The sequence below is a fragment of the Corapipo altera genome, unplaced genomic scaffold (assembly GCF_003945725.1).
Source record: "Corapipo altera isolate COAL_440 unplaced genomic scaffold, ASM394572v1 343, whole genome shotgun sequence".
In the NCBI taxonomy this organism is placed as follows: domain Eukaryota; kingdom Metazoa; phylum Chordata; class Aves; order Passeriformes; family Pipridae; genus Corapipo; species Corapipo altera.
Window position 1 is genome coordinate 5642292 of NW_020884913.1, and position 19208 is coordinate 5661499.

A 19208-nucleotide genomic window follows, 5' to 3' on the forward strand; every position below is an offset into this window, starting at 1 on the left:
GTGCAGAGCTGGGCGTCCAAGGACTGTCCAAGCACCTGCCTGTGCTTGTGTCAGTGGATGTTAAAACCCCCCATCCATTTACAACAGTCTGTCTCAGAGCTCATTGAGGCACTGCTTGAGATTGGAAATAGAGGGAGAAGGAAGGAGCCGCAGGAACCAAGTTTCGGAGATTTAAACCTGGTTTCTGGGAGACTGTAGCTAAGGGGTCAGTTCTCCTGCCCTGATAGCACAGAACACTGATATCCAGCAAAACTGCTTTCCCCTTTGTGGGAACAATTGCACTTTGCCACTTAATACAGGGAACAAAGAAAACAGGGCATTAACCCAGCACATGCCCCGTCACAGCCCGGGGGAGCCTCTTCCTTTCTTTGCCTGCTTGTTCTGTTTTGATACCCTACAGCTCTTCTATTTACATCTTGCAGGTCATTGTACTCAGCTCAATAAAACATAGTATTCAACTGCACTAATAATACTGCCTGCATGAGGGGACACGAGAGGCATCTCTCCTTATCCCTGGATTCAGTCACTGCCCTTCACTAGTGATTGTAAAGACAGTTCTGCACTCCAGGTGCTGTCCCTCAGTAATACTGACCAATACTTTCCAGCCCTCTTACCTTCTCACTACACATTTCCTCTTTTTCCCACACTATGGAATGCAACGGAGGCAGAAAAATAACCAGTGTAACCATTTGCAGACAAAAAACTCAGCCCCAGCTGCCCGAAAGGGAGGCAACGGGGTGGCAGCCAGCAGTATAAAATAAATAGAACAATAAAGGTACAGCAGTGTGGCACACACTTACACAGGCCCTTGGGAATGCAGCAGGAGTGTGGGGGGAGGGAGCTAAGTGCCATTTCAGTGTAAAAAAGAAGCATTCCCTCACGGAGCAGCATTATTGCTCGGCATGCTCACGGGGCTGGTCACAGTCCGAGGGAGGGCTCGTGTCAGGGCTCTGCGCTGAGCTCACGGCGGCATCATCGCCCCACCAGCCTGTCGGGATCTCCAGACAGCAGTGCAGGAACAAACCCAACTAAATCCCCTTCTGCTGACAGGTCTCCCCTCAAATTACAATAACTTCAAGTTTAATAGAGTGGAAGATAGAACCAGATTCACCCAGAGGTCATGATAAAAGCAGCCAGCACTGCCTGTCACCAGCTGCTGCTCAGTTCATGCTTGGCATAAATGTTCCAGGGCCCCTTCAAGGCGGGGCACAACATTCTGGACTAAAGCTACAAGCAGAGTGGTCAGGACATGTAAACAAAGCTGAACATCACCAGTGGATAGCATGTGTGTCCCTCCCCACGGCACATCCAGTCCTGTGGGATCCTGCCCTGGTCCTGTCACAGTCTCTGGCAGTGTCCTGAGGTCATAGATTCCCCCACTGCTCTACCGGGGGAAACTGATCCACTTCACCCACTTCTGTGCTGGGCTGGTCCCCCAGGGTGAAGGTCAGTCTGTACCTCAGCCTCACCTTCTCCTGCAGGAAAGACAAAACCCAAAAGCAACATGAGAACAGTCCCAGCTCAACAGCCACAAACAAAACACTTCACTGTTACAGCTCTACAGAGAACACAACACTTCTGTTGTACAGAGCAAGGGGAGGAGGGCCCAGGTTAAATTCACGGAGTTCAGCTACTTACAAACCTGAATTATGTTCATTTTTTATTCTACCAAAGTTGTACTGCTTTAATGTGGAGCAGGAGGAGAAAAGCATAAATAACCTCTAATCAGTTTGCACAGATGTGGCCAGCACCCATTGCTCAGCTGCTCTCCAGAGAGCCTGAATAATGGGGCTGGAATAGTTCAACATTTTCAAAATTATATCCCTCATCATATGGAGGAAAATGAAACAGTTCCTGGTCTGTGAAAATCCTAGTGAAACAGTAAGCAGGAGATGGAAGCAGTCCTTCAATGAAGGCACCTCCATGCACCTCACAAAGTTATTCCACCACAATCCACCAAACCTCTCTGACGTTCATCCTTTTGGACCTCAGAGCTTTCAGCCTATACTTTAAGAATGCTTTTGTTGTAATTCTCAAGTAGTCACAGCTAGATTTGTCAAATAATTAGAAAGTCCTTCAGCTTTGGGCTGTATGGAGGAAGCTACTGAAATAACTACAGCAAGGAAAAACAGCTACTCAGATGCTCCCAGCACAATCAGCAGAAAATGAAGTGTTAAGCCCATTGTGTCCCTGGTCACAGGTACATCCTCAGAGAATAATGGAGCAGACATGACCTGCCATTTGTCTGTTGGTTCATAAGAAGTACTGCTGCAGTACCAGCTAATTTAGCATCGATCTTATTATCATCAAAGCCAGGCACTTCAGGTGCACAGGGGAGTCACAAACCCCTCTGCTACCCTTTAAAGATGAGCCTGACATGACTCTTGCCCTTTTTCTGGGAGAAATACCCAGTCCTTCTCATACTTTTTGCTGCCAAAGTCTGTTGTAAGGAGCCTCCTCTAGGCCTGAACTGAAACACCAACATTCCCCAGTAACCACCTTTGGAAGGCACATTAGAATCACAGGATCATTAAGGTTGAAAAACACCTCCAAGATCATCAAGTCCAACCTTTTAGAAAAAAACAGCTCTAGCTGCTCAAATGCTTGGTCCCACCCCTCCATAGAGTTCAGCTGGGATCAAATGTGTCTGACATGGTCAGGATCAATCCCACTGTCCCTCTCACCTTTGCAGGATTTGCCAGAAGCATGACCTGGGTGATGGCAGCAGGCGGCTGGATAGGATTGAATGGAGACAGCTCAGTGCCAGAGGGTGGCTGTAGCTTCACTTTCATGGACTGCAAGGGAAAAAGAAAGCAGAACCTCAGGGATTATCTCCTACCTTGGGGACAATGAAAGATGCATGCACAGGCTGGGGGGACAACAGCACACATCCAAATGGAGGAGGATCAATCTACAAGTGAGGATGAGGGAAAAGAGCCAGCCCAGCTTGTGGAATGTGACAGGAACAGACAGCCCAGAGTAGAAACACTGGTCAGTGAACACCACTAGGACTTCCCTATCTGGGTGCTCCTGTCAGAGGTTTTGATGTGAACACCTTCATGACATAGACAGATCACAGCTGAGACTGGGCCATGTTCAAAACACAAACACATTCAAAATTATCTAGGTGCAGTAAGACTAGAGTGGAATGTCTTGTCAGATTTAGGATGTCTGTCAGAAATTCTGGTTCTGAAGACCTCAAGGGTAGCTCTACCCATGCAACAGACACAGCTGGGTTGATCTTGGATAGCAAGAAAAACAGAACACCTGCAGTTCTTGTCTTATCCTGTTCAGTGTTTTCTGCCTCTGACAGGAACCTTTGTGTTTTGGAAACGGGCAGGGCACAGCCTATGGAAAGACAGGACCAGGCTGTCCCAGGTCCCCAGGTCCATGCCCAGGCCTTCCCAAATGCAGTCTCACACCCCAGGGTCTGCTCCCCGTGTCCCCACCTTGGGCACAGCTGCCTGCAGCACGATGTTCTTCACGGGGAGCGGCGCCGTGTTCAGCATTGACACCACCACGACCAGCACGTCCGACCGGCCCGGGGGGCACTCCCTGGCAAAGTGCAGGAGGATCCGGAACCCGTTCTTGTCGTAGGCTGTCACTGGGAGGGCACTGCCTGAGAGAGGGGAGAGGATCCGGGTTTATGGAGCAGCAGATGATCTGAGGCAGCGTCAGGCGATCGGGGTGCTCAGCTGGGGCTGCTCATCCCCTCTCTCTCCTTCTACTTTGCCTTTAAAAATCGTTCAGAGCAAGGTGAAAAGCCTGAGATACTTACTGGGTTTAATGGATTCCAAGGGAACGTGGACATTGGCCAAAGAAATTTCAGGTGCTTTCATGGGACTGCCTTGCTGCTGGAATGATGCTGGCTGGAAGAGAGGACTTCCTGATCCAGCAGTGCAGCTGCTTGGAAAGGGAGCTGGAGGGGCTCCAGGGGCAGTGGCTGGCAGCCCTGCAGGTGCTGCTAACGGGGCAGAGGTGACAGCAACCCCTGGGAACACTGAAGGTGTCGCCATGCCTTGGGTGGCAGTCCTGCAAGAGAGACAGAAAACACATGGGGAATGGAGCTGGAAGTGAAGCAGGTATTTCACCAACCCCGAGAGATAACAGCAGACCATGAGGACAAAGCAGCAGCCTGGAGCCAGACTGGAATCTGTGACTCCATCAGGTCTCATGTGAGGAGAGCTACAGGGACAGTGGTGGTGGTTGGGTTGGGGTCACTTCTGTAAGTCAGGAAGGAAAAGCAGAGCCCCACCTTGGCAAGGGTGGGCAAGGCTGAGATGGGCAAAGGTCTCTGTACCTTTACAGCTTGTTCCACTTCCCAGCACACCTTTGGATCAGGCAACAGTACAAGCTGTGTGCTCTGCCTGCCTTTCCCTCCTGGAGGTGGGACCTTCATACTCATTTGTAAACTGAAACCTCTGACAAGAAAAATCCCAATCCCACATTTCTGCCAAACTAGAGAGTTGCAAGTCACCCTCAGAACCTGGTGCTGCAGCAAACTGGGCTTTCTAAATGCAGAGCCAAAGCAAAAACCAGGACTTTTGGTTACCCTTTGGCTTCATCAAGGAATTGTCCCAGTGCATCCATCTTATGTGACATATTGCTGCCCACAGATGAGCTGAAGTATCCAGGAGCAGCTGGAATAGTCTTGGGAGGCCCGGTAGGGGCAGCTGGTCCAGCAGAGAACACAAATGGTGCTGAGTTTGGTGCTGGAATGCTGGGAGCAGTCTGGGAGGCTGGGAAAGCAGAAGGCAGCGTGGCTGATGTCCCACACGTGGTCTGTGGTGTGTGATGGAGAAGAGGGTTCCCTGTAGGGTTGCAAGCAACAGTCACCGCCTTCGGATTGAAAAAATCCAGGTCCAGCTGGTCATTCTGAAAGAGAGGACAAGCAGATGCTCTAAATGGCTGCTCCCCCTGATGCAGAGATGGCACAGTTCTGTTACAGAGGGAAAGAGGTTTACCATAAACACAGGTGCTGGGTGGTAAACAGCAAAGTCTGTGGCCTATGTCAGGGCTACATCTGATCTGTAATTTAAGCAAAGGAAGGGCCAACATCATGGGGATGGTTGGAAAACTGAGAAAGCCAGGTTTGGGGGCATCTACTCTGTTTAAACACAGCTATCCCAGATTTTAGGGCTAAGCCAGACTGCCCCTCAGCCTGTATGTATGATCACATGCTTCTCCAAGGTGACAGTGTGTCCTGGGACCTCCCACAATGGCCACCCCTCTCTTCCCCTGAGACCCTCCTTTGTACCTCAAACATGCTCCACTGGTTGTTTTCAGAGGTGTCCTTCCCTGCTGCAGGGGCTGGGTCATTCAGGCCTGGAAGGGAAAATAACAAGGAGGTGACTGGAGGAGAAAATGAGTTCCCTTGGCTGCTGTTTCAGTACCATCAAACTACTTGATTCAGCTCTGATGAAACGCTGAGATGGGCTGCAAGTCTATGATGAGAAACAGAGACCGACAGCACCAGCAGCCAACAGTCACCTCCTGCACACAGCCCTTCTGATGCTTCAGCATTACTATCCTTCAGCCCTTCTAACCCTTCCTGACTTGCACTGTCTCCTGCTGTTCACATCTGGGCTCCACAGGCAGGCATCCTATGCACAGCCCCTCTGAGGCACCTTCTCTTTAGCACAGCCCCAAAATCAGGGCTGAATCTGTCACAAACTGCAGCCTGCACATCCAGCATGTCCGAGCACCTCCAGAGACCAGACTGCAATTGCACTCAACAGTTATTTCCTTGCAGCCAGCTCTGGGAAGAGCTTTTGATACCGACTCACTGACCAAGTCTAATATTCAGGATGATGCAAGGAAGCGTTCCCTCGACTCCAGAGGCATCTCACACTCCTTTCAAACCTGGCACAGCACAGCCAGCCTGCACAGAAGCAGCCTTTGTCAGGATGTTTGAGCAGCCCTTTTCCAGGCCTCTCAGTGTCTTACCCAAGCACAGGAGCTCCTCATCCAGCAAGGACAGGGAGTTGGCTGTGCTGCCCTGCTGAGCGGGCGCCGCTTCCACTTGGCTGGAGGAGCTGCTCCGCAGCGGCGCGAACGTCTGGGGAGGAGGTGGGAGGATGGGGATTTCAGCTGGGGCTGGGGCTGTGCTGGGGGCTGGAGTCAGGGTGGTGGGTGGCATTGGAGGTGGTGGGGTGCTGGTGACGTCCAGTCCAGCAAGGTCGATGAGGGTGTTGAGATTATTTGTGGAGTTACTCCCTGCAGCGGACAGGAGAAGAGCACTACTAGGAAAGAAGGCAAAAGGCTCAGAGCAAACCCCGTGCACAGAAGAAATTAGCAGAGAGATGGTTTAGATATCACAGATCCTCATCTGATCATGGCTTATGGCTCTTTGTAACAGAGAACAGGTATTTGCTGTCCTCAGACCATGTAAATCAACCCAGATACCTCAAGAATTCCTACATGAAAACCTCTTGCAACCACTGCTCCTTCCCCAGTGCTTCTTGTAGCACAACTCATCGTCCTTTCAAAATCTTTTGAGCTCAGATGAGGCTTTGGGAGATCCTACAGCTCTACAATAAACAAAGGCTACCAGAGGGCTGGAGAGCTGAGGAAAATTCATACTGTTTTCATTTCATACTTAGGACAGTCTTGTCCCAGTAAGATGCTGCCAGGCAGCATCACACATTCCTGCTCTCCAGGCAGGAATGTTACAGTTACTCCCAAATGGTAATTCTGTCACACACACGTCCAGAGCTTTCAATGGGGAAGCTGAAGTGTAAAGTGGGCAACTGGCCCAAATTCACAAATGGAATTGCTGGCCAGGAACAGGACCCCTGACCCAGCTCCCATTCTCCAACTCTTGTGTTTTCGATAAAATTGTCTTCTTACATGTCACCGTTAAGAAACAGGACAAATGTGGGGAGGAAAATGTGTGAGAACTTCCAGTCACACAAACTGCTCAGCTGCAGATTTGCTACTGATGTCATCATAGGTTTCAATTATATGGACTGAGAATGGAAAATGCAAAGCTGCAGCACTGTTGCTCAAGTCCAGAATTGTTTAACCACAGCCTAGAAACCTTCTTGTCCCTTCTGATTCACAAACTGTTGGCCACAAAGAACCATCAAAACCCCCTTCACCACAATTAACAGGAAACACTGTTCAAAAGATTTAGAATTGCAGGATTCAAAAGTCACACAGATGGCTTCCCAAGAACTCACCTTCCACTACAGACATCCCAGGCAGATCCACTTCACCATTGATCACTTGCCCCTCTATTATTTTTTTATAGGAATTTATCACACGGGATAAATTGTCACTGGCCTGCAGAATATCCCCTAAATGCAAGAGAGACAAAAATGACCTCCAAGGCTTTAATCACTTTGTTTCCACTAATGCTGAGAGTGCTCAGTTATCAACTAAATAATCCAAGAAAAAACATAAATATTTGGCTATGAGCTCCATTATCCTGTCTGTGCCACACTTCTCTAAGCAATACCCTGACCTTTCTAGCTCCCAGCAAATTGCAGTAACAAGGAAAAAAATGTGTTCAAGGCTGTTCTCCACAGCAAATCCCCTTCCCTCCCAAAGCAGTTGTCTCCCATCCCTGTCCCCAGCCTCCTGAAACACCAACTCTACTGCCCAGTCCTTGCCTGAACTGATATGATAAAGAGGCAAGGATTGTCCTTTATCTGCTTGCTCAAAGCAACAGCCACCCACAGTGTTGAGGTGTCTTTACAGCTGGTCCCTTGCACAGACACAGGTCACAAAAGCAATTAAAAAAGGATAAGTGTAGCTCAGTTTACCCAAACTGCTGTCATTGTCCTCTGTCTCACTGGCCAGCTTGAACAGCGTCCGCCTTTTGGTTTCACACCTTTCGTAGAGCTCCTGGAGGACAGATTAGGACAAAGGGTTTCATCAGCCAGGAGCCACTGCCAGCAGCACCAGTCAGCACAGAAGGACTCCCAGCCATGCACTGGGGAGCCCAGAACAGAGCCCAGTCTTGCTGTGCTGACTGTGCCAGTGTGGCAGGACAACCAGGACCCCGCTCCCTGCCCCGTTCAGAGCTGAGCCCGGGGGTCTAAACACAACCTGCATTTCCAACACGCCATCTCTCAGTCCTCCCTCACACCAGCACTTAAGGACAGCTCTAGTCCCAAAGAGATGTTCATTCCTTTTATTACAGGAGTTCCTAAAAGCCCAAGGAAGAGTAGAATTGTGCTTCAACAATTAGGCTTCAGTTGTGCTGCAACTACTACTCAGAGTCTGCAACCACACAGCAGAAAGGTGGCAAGAACGAAATTTTTCACAGCAACAAACCAGTTTCTTAAGCTTCTTACCATTGTTTCAGGAGCTTGTTGTTAAAAATGAATAGTTTTTAACTTTTAAAATTAGATAATTGGCAACCCTTCAAGGCTCTGGGCCTACCCAGTGGCTGTTCTGATTTTTACCTTCCTGATGTTCTCCCAACCCTACAAAATGAGCTAAAACTCTTCCTCTGAAGGGGAGGAACCATTTTCTGCTCTATTCAGTCTTTCGTTTCTCCATTTCCAGTGCTGTACAGGACGGCTATGACCTGCAATCTGTGTGTCCTAATAGGATCAAAGATTACAAACTGCAGCTTCCTGATTCTGCCACGCTGCACCTTTGGAGAACAGCTGCACCTCACTTCAAGCATGTGCAAAACTGAGCTACTCCCCACTGGGTCCCTTGGTAAAAGGTGATAAAAACAGGGGTGTTTTCTTGCCTGCTGTTTCCAGCAACCACTTTTGTTTCTCACCATTGCTCTCCATTTTACTGCACTGTTTGTAAAACTCTGCAAAACTCAAGTCTGCAAGAAGAAAGGACTGACTCCAGGATTTCTGGGAAGAAGGAGCAGCTCAGACCCACCTTCATGAGCTCCCTGTCGGCCTCTGATGAATCCTCTTTGCTGTAATGAACTAACATCTCATTCAGCAGCTTGACATTGTTGTTCACCTCCTCCAGAGTGTGCATGCGCTTCGTCACCTTCTGAATCCGAGCCTCGTCCTTCAGGGTGTAAAGCACAGACAGAAAAGGTGAGCTTCCCTGCAAAGGTCCAGGTATCACAACCACAGGTATTATCTGTGAACATGTCAACTAATGTCCATTTACCCTGTATTTCCAAAAAGTCTCATTAAAAAGACTTGAATGTATAATTATTCCACTGAAAAATAGAAAAGTTCCCAGAAGTTCTTTCGGGTAGTTCCTTTTCAGATTTTTTTTTTGTTCATTTGTTTTGGTTTTTGGGTTTTTTTTTGTTACTTGATGCTATTTAACAAAATAGATGTGTTTCAAGTAATACATTTACTAGGAACAAGCAGCACTCTCTGGAGAAAAATGTCCACCCATCTCTGATTTAGGATTCCAATTAAAGATGAAGGAGAGTCTGCCCTGGGGACACGAGAAGCTTGAATGGAAACATTTTGATAACCTATACATCCTCTCCAGTCTAGAAACTATACCCTTTTTTTTGCCAGAATCCCAGTGAGTCATTTCCTGGACTCCAGAGTTTGGAATGACTGCCCTGGGTGGATGCATCACAGCTCTACAAACAGGAAGGTGTCTCCACGAAGCCTGTTTGTGAGAAGACCCAGTGCAATGACTCAGCCCTCAGCACCCAGGGGTGGTACCTCGATGCTCTCCCCCAAACCCTGACATGAAATATCACTTTGAGTGATTAGAATGTACTTAATTACAACAAGGGACATTCAATTCTTGCCATGTCCTCCATGAGAGATACCAATTGTGGACATTTCTATGACAGAAACATCCCCCAGGTGTTAGAGCACAAATCTCAAGCACTCCACCATTTTGAAGTCAAATTGCTTAATACCTGGAAGGCAGATTGCTGACCTGGACCAATCCTACAGGAATTTCTTACCTCTTTTACCATGGATTTTATAAGCTTGTTGGCCTCTTGTAAATCATCTGGGTTTTTGCTTTTCAGCAGTTTGGCTAGAAGCTGTAAGACAAGAAGAGGATACTGAGGAAACAAATAAAGACTCTTTGGCAAAGGGAAAGGAATCTAAGTGACCAATTCAGGGGAAAAGGGATACAGACCATTATTACAAAGCTTACACAGCTGTCACAGATACAAGGACTTTGGCAGGAATCATTTATGGTTTATTATCTTATATGAGTTGCTGTGTTCCTCCTTCTACACAGGACTGTGAAATCTCAGAGACTTCTGGTACTAGACAGTTATTCCTCCCAGGCATCATTTTTGGTCCTGTGTGTGAAACATTCTCTGCCTTGCAGGGCTACAGCAAGATGGCACTTGCACCAAGAATAACCCCATAATGGTAACACAGACAATGCCTTAATGGGAACTTTGGGTTAAGCAGGTGGGAAAAGCAGTGAATTTTGCAAAAGCACACACCACCATGCCCAAATAAAACCCACATTATTATCCTTTGCTTCCTTATTCTAAATATGCACTGATTAATCACTTTTCATTAGGGATTATGATACAAATCTTCACTGTACCTTGGATTTCTCCTCATCATCAAACACAGGGTTTTTGGGACGAGGTGGTGGAGAAGGAATCAGGGTTCTGTCTGCAGGAATCACAGGATCAAACATGACAATCCCTGGAAGCAGAAAGGGAATCCCATGGGTTGGTACAGTCACACCAGGCAGTGCTCCCAGGTATTCCCAGGCTGCTGCCAGTGCCAACACACACTCTGCCCACTGACACTGCCCTGCTGTCCCAGTGAACAATACAGATACAAATCCCTGAGCATGGCAGATGATTTTTACCTTGATGTTCCCCCAGCCCCTCAATACGAGCTAAAACTCTTCCTCTGAAGGGGAGGAACCATTTTCTGCCCCATTCAGCCTCTAATTTATCCATCCCCAGTGCTACAAGGGACAGTTATGACCTGCAGTCTGTGTGTCCTAATAATACAGGATGGTTTCCAGACAAGAATGGTTTCCTGTGTTGAAGCTTCTGAGCTTTTTTCACTGTGCCTGCACAAGAAATGTGCCTCAACTGAACCAAAGGTACAGCTGCAAAGCCATCTCGTTAGAACAACACAAAAGGCGACTTGGAGGCTCTTATTTCACTTTAAATTAGATTTGTTCAAATCATTTAATAACTAGTTCCACCAAAAAACTCACCAAAACCAAACAACTTAAAAAAGGCCCTTCGAACCAAAACTAAAGTATTTGCAAGGTATTTAACTAATTAAGTTAAAAAAACCAACCCAACCCAGCCCAAGGCACTTAAACATAATGAAAAGCTTTTCAGAGAATTTCTCCCTTTTTCCATCTCCCCTCAGAGCTTGCCTTGACCCCATTTAATTAGAAGCTGTATATTTTGTGACACTCCTGCTTAAAGCACAGCACCAGAAAATGCATGAATGAGCAGCTGACTTCCTACCTTGTCTCTTCAGCATGTAATAGGCATCCTTGATTTTGGATTCTTCTGGCAATGCCACTGTCCAGCTATACAGCAATTCAATTACTTTGGACTTCACCTTCTCTGAGACTCGGTCTCCCAGGTACTAAGAGTGGAAAAAAGAAGTAAATTCTCCATGTTCCTAGTTTCTTTTTAAAAATAAAGCTCAAAGCCAAAAGCTCAGTGATATACATTAAAAGGTGTATGATCCAAGTTCCAAGATAATCTAAGATACACCTTATTAAGAGGAAAAAATGCTCCTCTAAGAGATTTGAAATAACAGTGAAGAGAAGCTTTGTTATTATCTTCAGCAAACAGAAAAAGCAGATGTTCTCTTGGCTTCAGGATTTTGCTATTTAAAAATTAGAGCAATCAGATAACCACCCCCTCCCCTGTCTTATGGGAGAGAGTCTGGGAATACTTTGCTGCATCAATCATGCCCTGGGGATGATGTTCACCATGTTAAACTGATCATGAATGCCCAGGGACTTAGCCAGGCACCCTTTACACAGCAAGTCAGCAGCAGAGTGAGGACTAGAACTCTATGGTGTGTTACCAAGTCTCTTGTTTTAATCTCTACATCACAGTTCTCCTCCACTATCACTGGAGTTTTGTTTTTTAAAACAACACAGCCTGAGTTTTAGAAGCCCTTGAGTCACATGAAGGATTAGAAGAGCACAGAGACTGTATACTGATGGTTAATAAGTACATCTTAATGAGAAAAATACTAAGCAGAGCATAAAAAACCCCAGACAACAAAAATTCAGCTAACAAATGCTCTTGAGTACAGGCTAATAAATGCAATGAGCCAGACAGAACACTGCAAACATTTTGGATGTTGCCTGTAGCTTACGGATGTCAAACAAAAAGCAACCACAGCCACAGAGTAAGGGACTAACCTTTGGAGACACAACTTTTATTAACTCGTTTAAAAAGCGGAACTTCCCAACTTCATTGTGAAATCTTCTCCCACAATTCTTCATACAAGCTTCCAGCACCTGCATTCAAGGAACAAAAACAGGGGCTGAAACCAAAACCCTACAGTAACAGTGTGTGTTCTGCTTATAGGGAAGGTGAAGGGCCCGTGTCAGTGGGACACATATTCCTGCTCCATACAGGCATCAGTGTCCCATCTTCAGGGGTGACACATCAGGGCTTGGTGTCCCACCCTCACCAACTGTCTCTGGGTCTGTTTTATCACCATTAGGTCTCACAACAATGAACACAAATCTTGCTGAAGGTAACAAACAAAAGCAGCTCAAACTAACCCAGAGTTACCTCTGGCTGCTCTGTGGCTGATGAGCAGGTTGGACACTTCAGGGATGGAACTGTGCTCCCTCCCACTGTCCACTCCCTCCCAGGGATGGGAATCAGGGCACTCAGCCCCCAGCTGACCCCATGGACACTCCCCGAGCTCCCCTAAGATGATGTAATAGGATACATGACTGGATTTAAGAGGAGGGGTAAGGACTACCTACTGTCAAGGCTTGGACTGCCTCCCATTCCTGTGGAGACTGGATTTTATGAGCCAGGAGTCTCACAGCAATCTGTGGCCTGGAACAGAGCAGAGCCCTGTTACACACCAAGCAGGCAAACACAATGGAGGATTTTCAGACTTTCACAAATTCTGCTGTTTAAATGAAATGTCTTCCACACAATTAAAAGGAAATGCCATTAAGTGCTTTTTATCTTTCCACCACAAAGGCTAACAAGAAATTCTCAGGGCATCTTTGTAAGCCTGGGTGTCTTCACATGAAAGGGAGTGAGGGCTGGTAGTCTGAGCCAGCAATTCCAGACTCCTCCTTGGGAGGGGCCAAACAACTCCCAGTACAGTTCCCAGCCCAGGAAATCACTTCATTTCTCTTGTATTTTTTTTTCCTTTTTCCAGAATAAAACAGTTCTTCCTTAGCTCTCAGGAATGCTGTGAGCCAGGAGGTTTCCTCAGTTAAGCCCAGTGAAGATTTTAAAGATGTGAAGCCCCACCAGCACTGTCAGTGACAACCCCATTTTACAGGCTGCAAAACAGGGTAGTTTTGGCCAGAGGAGAACCCTGGAGCTGCAGAAGCTGAAATCAGAGGCAAATTCAGAATTCCCAGTTTCTCAGTGCTCAGTCTGACTGAGCCACACTGCCTTTCACAGAACAGAAACACTTCACAGCATCTTGTGTCTGCTGTAGCCAGATCTCCCTTGTGATATCAGTATATATAAAGAAAATGGGAATGTTTGATGATGAAATGACACATTTTAAACTGTGAATGTTAATTTATGAAGTCTAGAGCAGTTTGGGACACCCACCCTTCAAGTTCTTTGTTGATCTGGTCACAGAATCCAATGATGTATTCCCAGTCTTCTTGCCTGTTAGATGGGTTGGTGGCCTTATCTTTGGCAAGGGAAAGAGAACATATCACCAATGAACAACAGAAACAGTATAAAAGATCACACATTTCCTAGAGAAAACCATTTGACACCCTTTGCCAGCTACAAAAAAGGAGAAAGAAGTTCACACATGGTACTTCTGTTCAGGGAAAGGGTGTGTCCAAGCTGAGACATCCAAATATCCAGCAAGAATCACTGCTTTCCAAAGGAAACAGGTGCCAAATCTCAAGTACTTAGAAACAGGCTATTCCCATACTCTAAATGAGAGCACAGGACAAAATATTGCAGCTCACAGTTTCCTCTGCCTGAAATGCTGTCTCTATCTATTTGGCTGTAACATTAAATTCCTTAAAGGTTAAACCCTCACATTTTCTACACAGGAAATTATTTTTGTATTCCCTGGGAGCTTTGCAGAAGCAAGAGCTGGAACATCAGATGTCTAATATAACTCATTTAGCATTAACACTTGTTTTTGGAGTGCCAGCTGATTTGATAGATGCCTCAGCATTTCTCCTGGGAATTAGGAACTGAAATTTATTATTATAAATTGAGTTCTTCTTGCAAGTAATAAACACCACAGCTTGTACCTGATCAGGAACTCAAATCCTACATGCTGAGGCCAAGAGATCGATGCTCTTCTGCCGGGGCTATTTCAGGCTCCTGAAGGATCCTCCCTTGGGTACTGGTACCTTGCTGACTGTACTGATTGCACAGTAGTGAGGCTATCAGCATCTTTTCTGTTAGGAATGCATCTTCTCCATGTATTCTACTTAACTCTGATGCAGCACTGATTTTACAGTAGAAAAGATTCCTGCTTTAACCTAATTTTCCAGCCGAGCTGACTGGACATGATGATTTTTCTTTCTTGTAAGGGAAGAAACAACGGGCTGTGGCTCTAGCTATATATTTAAAAGCTGGCATCTAAGAAGCTTTCCTCAAAATTTCAATACAAAGGAAAGAGATTTAGGAAATAAAATGTTGCTTAGTCAGACAGCATAGAGCAGGAGGTGAAGGACAGGAAAAAACCCAGCACACATCCCTGTACCTTCATCTCAGAGGGAAGAATAACAAACCAAACACATGCTGCATTACTGTCATTTTTTAACCATCATTAAAACAGACCCTTTCACCTTTCCAGAGGCAGCTAAAACCAGTTGTCAGATATCTACTCCAAACCTCAATCCTACTGTGCCTGTCCTACAAGGTTTGTTCGAATTTCCTCCTCACTGAATGATGCTTGTAAGGCAAGGAAATTTTTCCAGGGGTTGTATCTGTAAAATATTCCACAGGGGTGAATCTCTGTGCCCACTGCTGACTTCCATGGGATCCTCGATGAGCAGAAGGCAGCAGCCAGGGAGGATTAACTGCAGGATCACATCACTTGCCTGCTGAGCTACCAGGCTAGTTTTGAACTCAAGATTCGAGGGAGGCTCAGTTTAAAACACAATTCTTCCAAACATGTGGCACCTAAACCTTATTACCACATTCCCAACTGCTGAACACCCTGCAAGTGTCATGAAACCACGGACTTACAACAATCTAAAGGCTCTTCATGCAAGTGAAACAACACTGTGGTGGTTTGGTGCTCCACAGCACCTCTGGTGCTCAGCAAGCCCAGATGAAAAACACTCAGCTCTTGGCTGGAGTTAAGGAAGTTTATTTAAAAAGTAGAGGAAGGGCACAAACACCTAAGGACACACAACCAAACAGACTTTGTTGGTTGCACATCCTGAAATTAGGAAAAACATAACCCCCCAAAAAAAGTACAAACAGGAAAATGTAACTGATATTTCTATCTTCCAAGTGTGGCTTTTAAAGCTGTTCTGAACATCACCACAGATTTCTCACAATGACACTGGATTATCTGATACTCTCATCAGATCAGGTCCAGACTCAGACCTAAGTTTTTGCACCAAAAGCTCTCATGTGTGGACAGTGAAGCCTCAGAAGGAGGAGTGACTGCTGAAGGGAAGTGCTGTTCCACAGGAAGAAAATCCCTGCTTCCAACATCCATAAAACCTCCACGTGAAGTCCTGGTTCATAAAAGTTAATGAGCTTGATCAGAAGTCCTGCCCTGGCTCTGGAGATGGATGTGCTTGCATGACACAACACAACAGGGCATGTGGATTCCCAGCCTCAGCACAGCCACACAAACACATCCCAGTGGAGCAGAATCACCTCCCTTCACCTTTTCAGAACAGTCCTACAGGAAACTATGTCATGTGCACCAAGGCATAACTTAAAATCCTCTCTTTTTATGCAGAATGCTTAAAACGTGGACAAAGAGCTTCTCTGTACTGCTTTAGAAATCTGATTCCACCCTTATGTGAAAGGATTCAGTCCAGGATGGAGAGCTGGGTGCTCTGGAATATCAAGTCCTTGGCTTCTCTACTGAAACTGCCAACTGAGGCCCATTTGGTACCAGTTATTTGCTTTCAGAGACACTTGTCCATCAGGTCCCATCCTGAAAATCCCATTTCACATTAGCAACCAAGTGAATCTGGATTAGCAATCTGGGGACAGAAGTCTGGGCACCACCCCAGTCCCACCACCACGTCTGTCCCAGCTTTCAGACCCCACTGTGCTCAGGACTGAAAAGCTGCCTCACACCTGCCCTGAGCACCAGAGCCACTCAGCCCTCAGGGGCTCTGCCAGACCCCAACACGCTCAGGAGGCAACATTCAGATGGATAATTAGATATGAAATAAAGGTGCTTGTTTTCTCTAGAGACGCTGGAATGCAGAGAACCACAGACCACTGGCTGACTGTTAATGAATGCTCATGTTTTCCTGGGTTCAATTCTCTCCAGAAATGAGACAAAAGCCACCCCAACAAAGGGTTTCCCCAGGTCAGGCTCAGCATATGAATTGAGAATGCCCAGCCCAGGCATGTTGAATCTGACAGTCAGATTCTGTTTGCATCCCTGGGCAGAAAAGAATGCTGACCCGTGACAAACCAAGGAAAAAATAAACTAAGACAGTCATTATATTTTATCCATCTGTATCCACTCCAGAGCTGGACATTGCCTGAGCCTGACAGGAGTAGGATACAATAAGCTTCCTTCTGGATGCAGCAGAACAGGCAGTGCTGGAGTCAAAGGCTCCAGCTGTGTTTGCACAACTGACATTATTTTCTAACCTTCTCCAGTTTCAGCTCAGTGCAGGAGCAGAGCCTGCCAGCCAGGAGGGGACAGCAAGGATCACCTTCTCTCATCCCAGCTGCCTGGAACGAGGCAGGACACGCAGATGCCAGATCATGGCTGGCTGAGGCGCAGCTCTTGCTGCAGCGGGAGGACACGAGGATGATGTTACTTCATGGCTCTGTGACTCCACCTGATGCCAGAAACAGGGCAGCAGGAGGCTGCACAGCACCAGAGGAAAAAAATCATTGGCAACAAGAAATTTCCCATCTTCCTGTGGCTGGGAAGTTGGCTGTGCTGCTGAGCCATTCCCTTCAGGAAGGGCACAGCAGGGCACACCCTCAAGGTTAGCACAGCCACAGCTTTGTGATGATGAGACAAAAACCCCAGGGAGGCCCTGGTGAAAGCTCTGAGCTGCACCAGCTCTGCCTGCCTGGCCTCAGATTTCTCCAGTAATTCCCTGGCAGGGAAGGCTCCGTGCTCCCTGCGATGGGAGGAGAGGCACAACCACACCAGCACAATCACTACAGCAGTGACCTGGCATAAAAGCATCCTCCTAAATGAGAGAGCAGCACTCAAGCCTTGAAAAACGTGTGCCCTTCTGCAATCAGGCTCTGCCATGTTTCTCACAGTGAGTAAGGCCTTTGGAACTCTTCCCTTTAGCCCATGTTCTGAATATCTGACTCTTCGGCCAAGTACTAATCACCTCCGTCTTAACTTCCTCAATTAAAAAAAAAAATCCCCACAAAACAAGCAGCCAGGCAGCTTTCCAGGCTATACAACCTAAAATATCCTTCCTACTAGAGATATTTTCACATACAAACTGAACTCAGTGAGTCAGCTCTCCTCAGAGAGATCGCAGGGAAGGGATGTGGGTGTTTCTTCTTGTGCCTCACTGGCTACAATAAAAGATATTGACAAACTGTGGGAGTTCAGAGGAGGAGCAAAAACGGTGAAGGGACAGAAGGGATTGAGCTAAAATGAGGAGGAAGAGCTGAAAACAGCTTTTAGTCAGTAACTCGTATAACAGATGATGATAGAATGTACATGTTTGAGTTTTATGTAAAAATACCAAGGAAGAAGGAGAATTATCTAATCTTGCTTATGGAAGGATAACTCCAAGGGTAACAGGTTTTACACTCTGAAGTATTTAGGGTAGTGACCATCTTCTGCTGTTTGCCCAGTGCCCAACTACTTGGAGCTTCACTCACTGCCACAATCAAACAAATAACTATTAAAAAAAGAAGAAAATCTAGGCAACAAGCTATGATGTGCAGGATGGCCACCCAGGGACAGCAGCAGGAGCTCCTGTGCATGGAATATATGAAAAACAATTACTGTTATGACTGATTCATTCAGGAATCACATCCTGCTCCGGCGGCGCTGGGCTGGGATCCCACATTCTGCACAGCCAGAACCCAAAGGCCACGGGCAGCACAGGGAGACACAGAGATAAGAGACACTCAGCAGGAGCCGGGGATGAACAGGCCACAGGGGTTTGTCCCCTGTCTCTAACCTTTAGGACTGTGTGACAAAACATACCTTATGTCGACAAAGGGGTTTGATACAGTCCAGCCCGTACAGAATGGGTGTCCACAGCTCCCCTGAAACTGCAGCCAGGCACAGACCAGAATCTGTCTGCTTGAAAACCACGGTTGTGTAACACACGAAAGCAATTTATTTGGGAAACCAGACAGCTCTGAGCCTCACAGACAGCACTCAGGCTGTACACTGGGCTGGCCAAAACCCAGGTAAAGGAAGGGACAGCAGGGACAGAGAGCAACCACGAGTCTTTATGGTCAAAAAACAGCACCAGCGGAGCGAGGCGAGCTACAGACCTGTCCGTCCCTCACATTTCCCACCAAGGAGCCGATTACCGGCCCCTCCCCACCCTCACCGCGGGGACCGCCGGGCGGGGCGGCCCCGGCCCTGCCCCGGGTCCCATCCCCGGGGTGCCGAACCCCCCCCCGTCCCCGGGGTGCTGTGCCAGCCCGTCCCCAGCGCGCTGACACCTCCCGGGGGTCCCGCCCGGCTGAGGGGGCGGCGGCGCCGGGCGGGCGGGCGCTGAGGGGGGGCGATGGGAAGGGCCGGCGCGGAGGGGCCGGGGCGGGGTCTCCCAACGCCGTGAGGGCCGGCGGGCTCTCAGCAGGGTGCCCCGGTGGCGGCAGCGCCCGGACGGTGCCCGGACGGTGCCCTCAGCCCCCCGGTACTCACTCAGCCACGACTCCAGGCTCTCCCCCTCCGCCTCCGCCATGTTGCCGGCGCGGCCCGAGGCCCCGCCCACCCCGCGCGAGACCCCCGCGAGGGGGCGGG

At 47.6% G+C, this 19208-nt stretch overlaps 1 protein-coding gene across 3 annotated transcripts in view; it reads right to left on the reverse strand.

Annotated features, from left to right (window-relative positions):
- GGA3 (golgi associated, gamma adaptin ear containing, ARF binding protein 3) overlaps window positions 1–19208 on the reverse strand; it is a 27746-nt gene extending 8538 nt beyond the window's left edge. The window contains exons 1-17 of one of the 3 annotated variants that reach the window (XM_027654437.1): window positions 19110–19208; window positions 13676–13760; window positions 12859–12934; window positions 12280–12378; window positions 11363–11486; window positions 10468–10571; window positions 9863–9943; window positions 8851–8988; window positions 7767–7848; window positions 7182–7298; window positions 5947–6216; window positions 5258–5325; window positions 4553–4875; window positions 3779–4032; window positions 3450–3619; window positions 2685–2795; window positions 1470–1475 (exon numbers count right to left, since the gene is read on the reverse strand). In XM_027654437.1, coding sequence (XP_027510238.1) covers window positions 1470–1475; window positions 2685–2795; window positions 3450–3619; window positions 3779–4032; window positions 4553–4875; window positions 5258–5325; window positions 5947–6216; window positions 7182–7298; window positions 7767–7848; window positions 8851–8988; window positions 9863–9943; window positions 10468–10571; window positions 11363–11486; window positions 12280–12378; window positions 12859–12934; window positions 13676–13760; window positions 19110–19149 — 2148 coding nt within the window. In that variant the 5' untranslated portion in view covers window positions 19150–19208. Of the gene's footprint in view, window positions 1–1063; window positions 1476–2684; window positions 2796–3449; window positions 3620–3778; window positions 4033–4552; window positions 4876–5257; window positions 5326–5946; window positions 6217–7181; window positions 7299–7766; window positions 7849–8850; window positions 8989–9862; window positions 9944–10467; window positions 10572–11362; window positions 11487–12279; window positions 12379–12854; window positions 12935–13675; window positions 13761–19109 lie in introns of those variants that run through there. The other 2 variants (XM_027654436.1, XM_027654438.1) reach the window with 2 other exon arrangements.